General features: G+C 49.7%; 1 protein-coding gene across 1 annotated transcript in view; it reads left to right on the top strand.

Moving 5' to 3' along the window:
* Nucleotides 1-13,696, top strand: part of LOC134077983 (plakophilin-4-like) — a gene marked incomplete at its 3' end in the record, with an annotated part of 51,452 nt that overhangs the window by 11,682 nt on the left and 26,074 nt on the right. Inside the window, exon 2 of the mRNA XM_062533614.1 lies at nucleotides 7,539-7,672. Within this exon, the coding sequence (XP_062389598.1) occupies nucleotides 7,544-7,672 (129 nt within the window). The remainder of the gene's footprint in view (nucleotides 1-7,538; nucleotides 7,673-13,696) is intronic.

The following is a 13,696-nucleotide window of genomic DNA, read 5'->3' as shown; positions in this document are numbered from 1 at the left end:
AGCGGGTGAGTTTTCGGGGGTGATTATGGTGTGTTTTGAACAGCGGCTCCCTGGAAGCCGGCCCCGTCTCTCGCTGGGAGAAATTACTCTTGCGTCGGGGCGTGTTGAAGCTGAGCGAGTAAAACATTTTCAGCTGCCCTACCCAACAGAAAGTCAAACACTGCTGAGGCTAATTATAGCCCCTTTGTGTGTGTGTGTGTGTGTGTGTGTGTGTGTGTGTGTGTGTGTGTGTGTGTGTGTGTCTGCGCTCACATGTGTTTTTCCTTCAGTCGTGTAAGAGGGTTCCTTGTCCGAGGGAGACTCGTATTAACCTTTGTTTGCCCGCACTGACACTCGACGTCTCTCAGGGACAGAAGCCTCAGGAGTGTCTGGAAGAGGAGGCAGCACTCAGTAGAGAGAGAAAGAGCACTCCGACAAAGTCATTACGGACTGTCAGAGTGAACGCGGCGGGGTGTGTTTTTGCCGTCGCAGCCTGTGAAGCTTACTGGGGCCCTGGTGGGTCTTACTTCTCTGGAATCGCACCCGTTGGGGACCAGCTTGCCACAATTAGTCAGTCTTGGCTGGGCGCAGTCTGTTGTGTGGCATGTGTGGCTCTGTGGAAACAGGCTGTGTTTGGCTTCCGAGTTTGTTCCTCGCAGTCTCATGCAACAACAAAAAAAACGCAAAGCGCTGTTCAGTGTTTCCCACAGATTAGAAGGCAATGTGTGGTGGTCGCCACATGTCTGACGGGGGGGGGGGGGCTTTTTACCAAGATGTTAAGCTTGTCTTTATTTGAAACACACACACATTATAATTATTTACATTATATAGGCCTATACTGACATTTCTGATATTCATCTCATAACAGCAAACTTTATGCAGATTATAGCCTACTATTCATATTACAACTCCACTTCTTAAATTCAGCTGTCTGGTTGAAGCCTCAAAATATTGTAAACATAGCAGGCTAAGCTTATCATACTCTACTGGTTGGACTGTTCAGTTTCCCCACATGTGTTTAAGTTTCAAGGTAAGCTAATACTTTTTCTCCTTGGGACAGGCCCTTTTAAGTCTTGGAGTTGAAAAACATTGTTGGTCAATCAACTTGAATGCAAGAGTTTTAATCAAATGTCTGCAGCATAGCCTACTAATGATGCTAACCGAATATAACAGTAATTTAGCTAGTCGTCTTCTGTGCGTCAATACGTCCACGATTGTGAATGTTTTATTTGGATTAAATGTGCATGTGGAGGGCGGCTGTCCATTGAGCGCGCACGAGAGCGGGCCAAGGAGAATGAGTTTACTTCTACAGTTTGGTAAATAAGTTGCACGCATAGACTACAAAAGTTGCGGGAGAACTTTATGCTTCTACCCGAGCAGCGTCAGATGCGACCACCGACCACGCTTCCAGGTATGATCTCGTTGGTTTTCATGGAGACAGACAGCCGCGGTGTGCACGGAGGATAGGGGCTGTGCGTGTGCCTGTGTGTATGAGAGACAGACGCGCAAGTTACAGAGAGGGAGCGCAGGGAAAGGAAATTCAGCTTTACGAATGCTGCGTGTTTTTCAATAGCGTTTCAAAATAAGAATAAATAAATAAAAGAACAACGAAACGCAATATGTGGCGGCCGGTGCTGAATCTGTGGCGCACCGCCACAAATTTGTCTATGTGTGGGAAACACTGCTGTTGGTTTAAAGCCATGGTTTACCCAGCTCTCTCAGCCTGATGGATGCCTTATTTGCCCAGTCACTGTGGAGCTGCACACTTTCAAATGTGATCCCCCTCCCCCCCCCACACACCCTCTTTATCAGGACTGAAATGTGGCATCGACTTTGCTTAGTGAAGTATGAAAAGGCACACAGGGCCACAAATATCACTTTTATACAGCAAAGTCAATAAGCTGTTTGAGAGAAGCAATTAACCATTGCAGGTCTTGTGGGACATTAGTGAGGCTGCTTGAAGCTGTATAATGGAACACTAGGCCCTTCTAGTGCTATGTATTCCAGACTTCTCAGGCAGATCACTGTGTGTGATCAGGGAATTGATTGGAACTCCTGGGTATGCGCTAAATAGGACTGTTTTCCTTCTTGCCTTCCTTAAAAGTTGGGTTTAGCTCTGTGGCCCACTTTTAATGGAAAATGGTAGGTTATAACTCAGGCTTTTTGAGACAGGGGGTACCCTGCATGTGAAGGGGAGGATTATCGGTCTTCAAAAGGTAGCAGGAAGGAAGTCATCAAGGGCTTGCTGACCTCCTGAATGTCTGAAAGAACCACCTCTCAGAAAATAAAGAAACAAACTAAAAATAGCATTCTTCACCGCATAAGAAAAGTGGCTTGTCTTGCAGTGGAAGCTCGTAATTGATTTCACAAAAGCCTAGTTTAACAGTAATACTGTGGCAAGCCATCGACCACTATATCCAGAAAAATACCTTGATTTTCAGTGAAGGTTATACAAGACTTAAAGATTCTGGCACTGTGTGTGCCGGAGTTCAGGCGTTGGCCAGGCCGTTTAAGACTTGAAAAATAGACAGTTATACATCATGGCTTCAAAAATATCTGGTAACCTCAAGCACAGAAAATGTCCTTGCTTTCAGCCCTGTATAGAGGCTAAATCCATCTCTGTTGGCTTGCAACTTGTAGCCTATAGTCTTCCAAACATGCTAATTTCGCATATCTGCTTGAGCTTTAACATTTCAGACTGAACGATGAGCCACTGAACTATTGTTCTGTCGAGACTCAGTTGAGCAAAAATTTGGGCTAGCTCATAATTACCTCGGCTCTTGATTTGTTTTTTTTTTTGCGCTCTGTGTAGTGATTTCTGCTGGGTAAATGTGGCACTCTGTGTAGTGATTTCTGCTGGGTGAACGTGGCACTCTGTGTAGTGATATCTGCTGGGTAAATGTGGCGCTCTGTGTACTACTGATTTCTGCTGGGTAAATGTGGCCGGGTTCATTTGAATGCCAATCAGTGCTCTGCACTGTAGCTCATTCTTTAGTGGCTTTGTGGCATGACAGTGACTGGCAGTCTGAAGGCTCCTTTAATCCCAAGTAAGATGACACTCTTCTCTGCCACATGAGCAAAGAGTAATTCTCTCTCTCTGTCCTTCTCTCACTGCATGAGCTGCCTGATGAAATGTGAGGTCATACCTGATTCTGATACAGCACCTGACTGTTGGTCATGTAATGCATGACACATTAAAGTTCTCTCATTAAAGTCTTCATTAAAGTTTAGCCATATTGTAGGTTACTGGGTCAGATGACAGCCAAGCATTCTTTGAAGCGTTTTCTGAAAGTATGTCTGCTAATCAGGATATGGTTAGCCAGACAATTGAAAACAAACTCTCTGTCCTTCATCACCCTATTCCACCCAGCCACTGCTGGTCTCTGCGCTGTGAAAACTGAGACTTTCTGTGAAACTTCTTAAGGGAACATGACTGCAATACTACCCAGACTGCTCAACTGTTCCATTTTAAACCAACCGTTGGAATTGAATGTCCACAAGTTGAAGTTGTGCTTGTCAGCCTTTTTCAGAGAAAATGTTCCATTCATGCTTGAGCGTCAGCTTGAAATTGTTAATCAATTTTTAATCAGAGCTGTCAAATGTCCCTCAAAGGGAACACAGCCCATAGTTCTGTGTTACTGCATGTTTGTCAGCTTGATATTTAAAAGCTCTTGTTCTCGTCTGCCTTCCCCGGCACTGTTTTCCTCCTCTGGCCTGTTTACCTCATGAAGCACAAGACAAACAGGCCACTCTGAGGCCGGCCAGCTGTGGGTCACCCCCTCTAATTCCCTGTCTCTCGCTAATGGAGGGAGGGGCGGCCAGAGGCAGACTGCCGCCAGAACACACAGGAGATTTCTAGAAGGTCGCTGTTCAGTCACCGTGGCGTTAGACATTACTGTGTCTTGGCAAAGTAGAGACAACGGGGGATTTTTAACTCGAGTTTGGACAACAGTTACTGTTTTGTGTGTGTGTGTGTGTGTGTGTGTGTCTATTTTTGCTTTAATAGTCCGATGGGCCTTTTTATTTTCCTTGACCGTTGGATCACTTCCAGGTCGGATTTAATAGTGGCTGCTTCAGAGGGGTGACGGAGGTTACGGTCTTATGGCTGTCAGGGGCAGTTTGTTTGAGGCTGGCAGGAACAGATGGGCCTGGAGTTCAGGCTGGGGCAGTGCCCCCTTCTGCAGGTGTGTCTGAACTCTGCCACCCCCTCCGGAGGTAGCCCACCTCTGCCAGATGTTCCCATTATGTCTGCATTTTTATGAGATCTGCAGGGCCACTAGCACCCTTCTCCTGAGCTCACCGTATACTTACCTGAAGGGTGAGGCCTTGGTCAAGCCATGACATCAGTGTTTGTGTCCAGAGTTTAGCCATAGGAAATGACATTACCCATAATTATAAGGCACTGCCTCTTTGCCCCAGATGCTTCTACTATGCCTCTCCTTTTTCCCCCCAAACGTTGGCTTTTTCCCATGGTTGCATTCCAGTAATTACTGTCTGACTGAAGCCCGTGGTGGATGCATTTAGCGTGTTTTCATCACGGGACGTCTCGCTGATCCTTATCTACGCTGACCCAGCCTGGGGGAAAAAGCTTTCAGAAGATGTCGCGTGTCTGATGGAGAGGTTGGACGACATGTTTACCGCTCATCAAGCCTCCGTTCAAAAAGAAACGGAAGAACCTGCCTGACCAGTGCTCGGAAAGCTGCCGCTCACTCAGTACTTCAGTCGGCTTGTGCGTGTGTGTGTGTGTTCCGTCGTTGCCGGCCGCTTGCCTCGGTCCCCTACCAGTTCAGGGAACCTTTGGGACGTGGAGCAGATTGATTCCTGTGGAGTCCGCTGAGCGAGAGGATGGGAAATCTGGAGCGTGAGCTAAGATTCTTTTTGACCTCTTTAATCTGCTGGACTATTAGCTAAGGCCAGCCGTCGGCTTAGCCTTAAGTTGGTTCTAATTCCTAATTTGGAGGGAGCACAATTGGACAGGATTTGAAGCGCTTGACTACTCTTTTTTTATTTCGCTTTCTCTTTCTCTGTCTCTCTGGTGGTGGGATAATTACGCAAGATTTGCTCAAGCTGCTAAAATATGATGATGAAATCAAATTTGAAATTTGTTTAAAAAGGGAGTGTGGGGGGGTTTGGAGTGAGGTCGAAGAGAACAGTTGTTTTCGGCAAGGCTCTTGAGAATCTAGGCCACCGTCTGAGTTGTAAACAAGTTTGCTTGCGTGCTACTGAGTGAGCTCGGTGCAGCATTCTGTTTGAATGACAGACATACCCGACACCTTTTGCTGTGTGGCATTACCACAGTAACTGACGCTGCGATCTGTTAGCCTGTCAAACCGCGCATGTTCTGACAGATGTTTGTACAGTATTTGCCCGAGCGCCTCTGTCGAAGCGTTGTTTTATTCCCTCTTGTCGGTAATTGGAGGTGGGATGGATGCCGTGGCACGTGCGATTCCCACACTCACAAGTTGTTTTTGTGTGTTTGGAGTGAGCGAGCGCAGGCGGCTCACTTAAAGGCCTAGCGTGGGGGGGTGATCCAGTCCACTCCCCACACATCCCTGTAATCTGCGCTTGCCTCTGCTTGTCTGTGGGATTGATTTAAGCTCCTCAGAGTCGGCGCTTCGTCTCCCCTCCCTCCCTCCCTCCCTCCCTCCCTTCCTCCCTTCCTCCCTCCCTCCCTTCCTCCCTTCCTCCCTCCAGTACGGAGCGGTGAGCGCGTCTGCGAGGCCGACGCCGTCCCATCCCGTATGCGCGAGGCGGAGTATGCTGTCTTGTCACCTAATACCCTGTCAATTATAGGCCCCGCTAACCTTGACGTGGACATGCCAGCGATGTGATAACAGCCCCAGAATACCACAGGCTCACATTTATGGGCTCGGGTGTCTTGGGGACCTCCTGCACATGGCCCAGAGCTGCAGCCTCCTCTCAGGAGCTTAGTCTCAGGGAGCAGCACACAGCCAGGGCACGGCCGGGGTGGCACGAGGTGTCCTTGTACCCTGTTTACATGCGACAGTTGGTCAGAATTCTGTATACTAGATGACACCGCTGGTCATCAGGGGGACTGACCAAATGTGTTTTGACATAAGGAAGTGAGTGTTGATAGGTCGGACAGCCGGAGGGGATTTTGGGGGGAAATGTGTGTGTGTGTGTGCGTGCACTGAAACACAAGACCACCTCTGCTGTGGATTACACATCAAACACAACAGCTTCCACAGCAGCAGAGCGATGCCGTGTTATCTCATGTCCCTTAAGCACAAGTGGAGCATTTGGCTTTAAGGCAGTGCACTGCAAAACAGCTTTTAATGCATTTCATGTATTTTAATGCGCAATTTAAAAGATATGTGTATCTTTTAAGTTGCCAGTCCCATGTTAGATGATCTTAAACATGTATCCAATTTCACAGCCATAAAAAGAAGACATCTAGGAGTATTTAGGTACAAAACACTAGATTTTTTAAAAAATCACTCATTCTGTATCTTGCAAAGAGGCATCTACCAGAGAGAGACAGAGAGAGCGTTGTGTTGGACAGGGGGCCGGCATAACTGGCCAGTCTGGCCTACATTAGGACGTCTGGCCCCCCTGAGAACATCAGCAGCGTAAAGCACCAGGCTGCAGCGCACGTCCCCGCTGTGTGTCTGTGCACTGATAGATTGCGGGTGGCTATGTAGGTTGTGGAGTAAAATGATGTGGCCCTTGGAAGTCAGGGTGCAGTGTGGCCTGCAGTTACACACGCTCCATTAGTGGTCAGACCTTTGCCGTCCGTACACGGGAGTCTGTGACATTGGAAAATGAAGCAGGGCCTTGCTTTGGGGTCACCCGACCTTCAAAGAGCCGCCTTCACCTTCACGTCCCTCTCCAAGGTTCAGTTGCAGCCTCAATAGCGATAGAGAGGAATACTGTCCTCTCGCCAAGTGCAGGGTTCCTTTAGCATTCCTCACAGAGGCTTAAGTGCACCCTAGTTGAGAGGGTTCACTTCCCTGGCCATGAGCATGCTTTCTGTGCTGTAGTGCTGTATTTAGTACCGAAAACCAGACTTGAGGTAACTGCTCATTTATTTATATATTTCTCTCTCTCTCTCTGTGCAAGAGTGGCCATATGGGAGTGACGTCATGTTCTTTCATGCTGAGCCGTAGACATGTGTTTTCCTCTGGTTTGTGGTTGCCCGCTATTGATTCCTGGCTCCGGCCTCAGAAGCCAGTTTGAAGTCTTATCACTGGGAAATTCCTCTGTGTAGTCGAGCAGAAACGCTGCGGTGGTGTATGATTACATGTGCGCTGTATGTGTCCTCGTCCTCCCCCCAAGATCCTCAGAAGACACGCAGCCTTCGTATGTTCATCTGTCTGTTTTTGTGAATGTCTGATGTTGTTTGTATGTTTGCAGCACTACAGACGGTGTGTGGGTGCTAGTGTGAGTGTAAGCAAAGACTGATTGCATTACATGTGCCTGCCATGCCCTGCCGTGTGTGTGTGTGTGTGTTTGTGTGTGTGTGTGTGTGTGTGTGTGTATGTGTGTATGTGGGCGTCTGTAGCGTGGCACTGAACAGATTGTGTACTGTGCCCCTGCAGGAGGAATGCCAGCTCCTGAGCAGAGCCCAGTGATGGAGGAGGGGCTTCTGCTGCCAATCAGAGACCGAGCGGCCAATCACGGAATGGAGCCCGACAGCACCGCCACCAACATCCTGGCCTCTGTGAAAGAGCAGGTACGGTGTCGCCCCCTTTTTCGCCTCGCATTCTCGCCTCGTTTTCCTGTTCCTTTGTTTTTGTTTTCCATGTCCTTCTGTCACTCCAGCTGCGGCCCCCTTCTGGAATGTTCTCCCCTCCATTCTGAGGACACTCATATATCTCACCAACAGCTCAAGGCTGCCATTTCATCACTTATTTGTTTTTTTCCGTTGTCTCTCTTTTTTTCTCTTGTGATGTTGATTCTTCGGGGGGTTGCTCATCTTTCTCTCTTCCGTATTTCCTTTTTGTGGTTTGGGCATCAGGTTTAGATAGCTGTGGCTTTCCGTCAAAGGAAATAGTTGTGGCAGATAGGAAATGGTGACTAATGTCAGGAGCCTGTGCTTGCTATTCCCCCTACACCCCCCCCCCTCCCTACACACACACACACACACACACACACACACACACACACACACACACACACACACACACACACACACACACACACACACACACACACACACACACACTCACTGCAATCTGAGCTGCACCATGTTTGGACAAGGCTTGGGAGAGGAGCGTGGTCTCCATGGGGACCACTCTCCAGCGCCGCTTACTTCCTGCATGGCCACGAGCCTGAGCCTGAGCCTGCCCCTCATTGTTGCTGACGCCACCCGCCTGGAACGGGAGGAGGCAGCACTGCTTGGACTCTTCCTTTCATGGTTTTTTTTTTTCCAAATAGAAGCACCTGGTGATGTCACTTCCTGCTCCTGGAGGAGCGCTCCCTGTGTGTCCTCGTCTTTCAGTCAGTCACCAGTCGGCCGGTCAGTCAGTCGGTCAGGACGAGGGAGGAACGGGAGGGAGTGTCGTCTGCTTTTTATAGGCTCGGCTCGAGGAGACCTACCACTCAGGGCGCTCTTGTTTTGGCTCGGGAAGACTGTAAACATCCCCCACTTTCGTGTGTGTGTTCACTGCTCTTTGAAGAGCGACGTCGAGGAAGGAGAGAGGGAGGGAGAGCAGGATAGAGAGAGAGAGAGAGAGGGAGGAAGGGAGGGAGGGAACGAGGGGGAGGGACAAGCACTCCTGCTGGGTGTCTCACGGAGGTCAGTAGGCTCGGCAGTCGTTTGCTTTCCGAATCTTTCCCTCGGCCGCTCGGCTTCCCTGTGACGGGAGTGGCGAGTGCGAGGGGACCTTCGAGGGATTCTGCTGATGTAAACATGATAGGCGCTGTTGCCGCAGCGTACTCTTACACTTACACTTTCACCGGTGCGGTGAGTTTTTGTTTTTCCTCCCTCTCTCTCTCTCTCCCTCTCTTCTCCATTTTCTCTCTCTCTCTCTTTGCTTCCCTCTGGTCCTGCCTGTCCTGCTTTGCCTCATTTTTTCCCCCTGTGACAAACTTTGTCTCTGTCTCTCTTTCGCACTCACTCACCCTGCCCCCTCCTCCTCCTCCTCTGCCCCAATGCCCAAACATGGAGCCATCTGCCAACAACCCGGCAGGTCTCCGCTCGTTCGCTTGCTCTCTCGCTCTCCCTGCGTCCCGCTCCCTCTTTTCCTGTGAAGCCGCTGGAGGAGTTTGTTTTTCCTGCTAATGTGAGCGCTGTGTTTCCCTTTTCTTTCTTGTCTTTCTCTCTTTTCTCTCTTCCTTCTCTCTGTCCCTCGCTCTACTCTGTGGCCGCGGCATCTTGAGTCGTCACTATTAGCGGCTCTGCCCGCTTCTCTTCTCTCTGCTCGTAGTGAGCTCTGACCCGGCAGCTGTGTGATGTGTGCGTAATGGCTTATTAGAGACTCCATTTTCGGCTTATTACCCTCGTGATTTTTCCTTTTCTCGCACACTCTTAGTTTTTTAGCCTCTTTCTTCTTATCCTCCTGTCATTCTCTCTCTCTCTCCCAAACCTCAACTCTAATCCCTCTCTCTTCTTTGCAGCACCTTCTGAAAAGATTTCAGAATTAATTTAGCGTTCATTTCTTTCCCCCCCTCCCTCCCGACTCTTGTGCCTCTAATATTTATGATCTAGTTAAAGTTTCATTTGGCTGATGGTGGCGTTTTGTAGATATATATATATATATATATATAAGGCTACGGTGCTCTTCTTTAGCAGTTTCAATCGGCCCGTAATGATTCTGGAGAGCAGCCATTCAGTACAGGCCCGTCAATGGCCTTTTCTGTTCATTCAGCAATTATGCTGCGTGTGTATTTAAATGCTTTCCTCTCTCTCTCCCTCTCTCTTTCTTTCTCTCTCTCTCTCTCTCTCTCTCTCTCCTTTTCTCTCTTTTTCTCTCTCTCTTATCATCATCCTCTCTGCTCGCATTAGTTATGCGAATTTAATATATGCTCAAGGACAACAGAGATTAGCAGCTGTGTGTGTGTGTGTGAGAGAGAGAGAGAAAGAGGGGGGGTGTTAATATAGGTGTGTGATGTGTATTTGCATTTGTGTGTGTGTAAGTGTGTACGTTTGTGTAAGTGCTTTTATGGACCACTGCAGATATGAAGTCAAATATTACACTTTGTCCTTATCAACGTATCACTTTTTACTGTGTGCTTTATAAATAGACAGTATTGTGTGTACATGTGCTGGATGGCCCCCTCAGCTTTTGTGGAGTAAAATATTGAGTCCCATGTAATGGCCACATGATGATGAATGGGGAGAGGGCTCTCATTTCCTCTCCTGCTCCAGCTATTCATTGGATGTAGGAAATGGTATTGGTTAGTTCGATACAGGAAATGATATTGGTCTCCTGATTTAGATTAGCTTCAAGAACTCTGTGCGATGTGCAGTTGAGTGTATACCACTAGAAGAGCGAGAATGCTAAGAAAATGGGAAAAGAAAATCGAAATTGGCGTGGCTGTTTGTGTCGGACTTTTGTATTTGGCCTCCTGTGTCCAGAAACAGGCACTTTATGATGTTAATCACTGGCCTGGGCTCTCCAGAGTAGACCACAGGCTGCACAACGCATCCCCATAATGCTGCTCTCCGGCACTTTCCAGCCCAGTGGTGTGTTCCCTGCAGCCAAATTACATCTGCATAAACACGGAGCACCTGGAGTCCTCGCCGCGTCGCAGAAACAGCCCGGCGCTGGAAACGCATCCACCAGCTGTTGCGTCCGGGACACACAATGGCTGCAGGGGCCGGCGGTCTGTGTTTAGGCCACTGAGTGGTTTCCACTCTGCCTTTTTTCGCCGGCTATCGTAATTGGCCCTCGACAGCGAGGCCTTCGCACTTGAACCGCGTCGGGCGATATTGGAGGATCTTCACTCGTCATCGGAGGAAATGTAGTGCTTGAATGATGATCCAACATCCACTTCCTCTAATGCCGTATGATGAGTGGGGCTCATTAACGAGCTCTTCATTGATTATGTTCGCTCCCTCCATGCTGGGAGGCTCCTGTGGAGACAACGGCCCACGGAAAGGATGCACAGAGAGAGGGGTTGGGGGGGGGGGAGGAAGGGTGTGGGGCTCTTGTCTTCCACTGCTGTTTCCTCAACCCCCACCCCCACCCCCACCTTTGTCTTGCACGCTTCCTTGGATGAGTCGCCTATTTTTAGCGCCGTGTGGAGTGGACAGCGGCCATAGGGGCCAGGAAAGGCAGTGACTGAGTGGAGAGCACGACTCCTGGAGCTGTCCACTGATTACTGCCCCCCACCACCACCTCCACCACCACCTCCACCACCACCTCCACCTCCACCATCCCCGCTAGCCCTGGAGAGATGGATGGCTGCAGGGCTGGAGAGTCTCTGCCCGCTGAGCCCTCATCATCACCCTCCGCCACTCCCAGCCTTAACCCCTCAGGGCCATCGCGGCTTAGCCAGCCAGGCTCCCATTGGCCGAGGCCGTGACCCGGCGAAAGGCGCGAGAGACCACCTAATAGGTGCTGTCTGCCGGGAAGCCGAGGGGTGCCAAGGGTTAACTCTCTTATCTGTCTAGTCATGGGAGGTTTACATGGAGATCCCATAGACACCTCAGGTCATGTCCAAGTCCTTTTGAGTCAGATCCTGTGCTCTGGACACACAGACAAGCAGCCATAAATAGTCTGCACTGGCAGACTCAACAGTTGCACAGGCCAGACACAGAATAATATTTTACCCTCCGCATCCTGAAGTCAAGAGTGTTTTTTCGCAGTGCTATGAATAGCGAGCCTTGCCTTGCTGCCCCGGTAGCTAAGGGCCCATTGTGGCCGATCTGGACAGGATTCCCTCAGGGTCGGTCCAACTCCAGGGGCCACCTCTGCAGCTTAAAACCGTGGGCAATGGGCTTAGGCGCTTTTGTGCCGCGAGCAAAAGAAAGGGCCATCTCCTCGGCCCTCCCCACCCACCTACCCCTCACGTCTGTTGAGGACGGCCGACATTATTCAGCCAGGACGGCGGGTGTGTGCCTGTGTCTGTGGTAAGAGGATCAGAGGGAGAGCGAGAGAGGGGGGAAAATGAAAGTACTGTTGTGCTTGGCGCCTTTTCGCTCCGGGCCGGCCATGCGAAGCGTTGCCTTGGTGTTTGTCCTCTTTAATAAGGACGGAAGGAATGGAGAGGGCTTGGCCAAATGTTTGCCTCCATTTTTTTCTCTCTCGCTCCTCTTTCTTTTTCTCACCCCCCACTCCCTCCTCCTCCTCCTCCTCCTCCTTCTCCTTCTTCTTCGGTCTCCTTTTCACCCTCTTCCCAACCCCTGCCAGTCAACTTTCTCACAAGACTGAACATTTTCTTCTTCTTGTTGTGACTTCAGCGAGGCTCGCTCCAGCCTGGCGCTTGGCGCTGCCGCTGGTGAGAGAGAGAGAGAGAGAGGGAGAGAGAGAGAGAGAGAGAGCGGCTCTCTTATTAAAAAGCGATCCTCTTAAGGACTGTCCTCGTGTCATTTCCCAACTCATTGCCCTCCCGGAGCACACCGCTGCTGAGTGTTTGTTTCTCCTCATTTGCTCTGCTGGATTCCATTACACTCAGAGAATATTCATTTCTCTCTCTCTCTCTCTCTCTCTCGTTCTTCAGCTGTAGGCTGAGTTTGTGTTTTGGATTTTTCTGTGTGAGTGTCTACACACATGTGGTGGTTTAAGAACAAGTGCTAGAGACACTGTGTGTGTGTGTGTTTGTGTGAGAGAGAGAGAGAGAAGGAGGAGACTGTATGTGTGTGTCTGTGTGTGAGAGGGAGGGACAGAGAGGGAGTGTGTGTATGTGTGTGTGTGTGAAAGGGAGAGAGTGTGTGTGTGTGTGTGTGTGTGTGTGTGTGAGACAGAGAGTTAGAGAGAGAGGCAGAGGCAGAGAGACTTCTTGGCAGCCCAAGGACCCAGCTCTTCACCAAGGCTGGTACAGGCCAGTTGAAGTGGCCAGATTTCTGTGGGTGACCTTGCTTCAGTGCTCCATTAAAAAAAGAAAACACCCTCAGCCTCCTCCTCCTGCTCTCTCCTCCTCTCCTCTGCGCTCTGAAAACTGAGTGGAAAGAATGGAACGCCTCTTTTCTCTCGAGACAGCCGAGCGCTCGGTGAAACGTTTGCTGAGCTCTGATACAATCAGGCGGCAAGTGAGTAAGAAGCTCTTCTTCTCTTCTGGGGCACTTTCAACCTCTATGGGAGTTTAACTTTGTTTTTAGCCAACAACTGCAGCGCAGGGAGAGAGTGACTGCAGTGGCCTTGCTCTGGATGTCGACACTGTACTTGAGCTGAGCCTGAGAGGATACAATCAGGTGCATTGAGGAGTATTGTGTGTGTGTGTGTGTGTGTGTGTGTCTGTGTGTCTGTGTGTGTGTTTGAAGGAGTTCTCTTGAAGTGTCTGATCCATTGGCTGGAGGAAGGAGGTGAGAGGCAATCCAGTAGACTCCATGGCTTGGGTATTATAGCGTAGCCTTTGCAGAAGCCTGGCAGTGGGACAACAGAGCCTTCACTGCTCAATGATATTACAATCATCATCATCATCATCATCACCATCATTATCATCACTATCAGTGTCTGTATCCAGAGGGCTGCCGCTGAAGGAGCGGTGTGCAGTAGGGGTTGTGAGGAGCGAGTGTTGTCCTTGGATCACCTGTGGATGATGGAATGAGGAGAGGAGCGTATGGGAGGGAGAGAGGGAGGGGAGGATGAGG

This window comes from Sardina pilchardus, chromosome 4 (assembly GCF_963854185.1).
Source record: "Sardina pilchardus chromosome 4, fSarPil1.1, whole genome shotgun sequence".
Classification (NCBI taxonomy): Eukaryota; Metazoa; Chordata; class Actinopteri; order Clupeiformes; family Clupeidae; genus Sardina; species Sardina pilchardus.
Note: the sequence above shows the minus strand (reverse complement) of the source record. Positions and strands in the feature narration are given on the sequence as shown.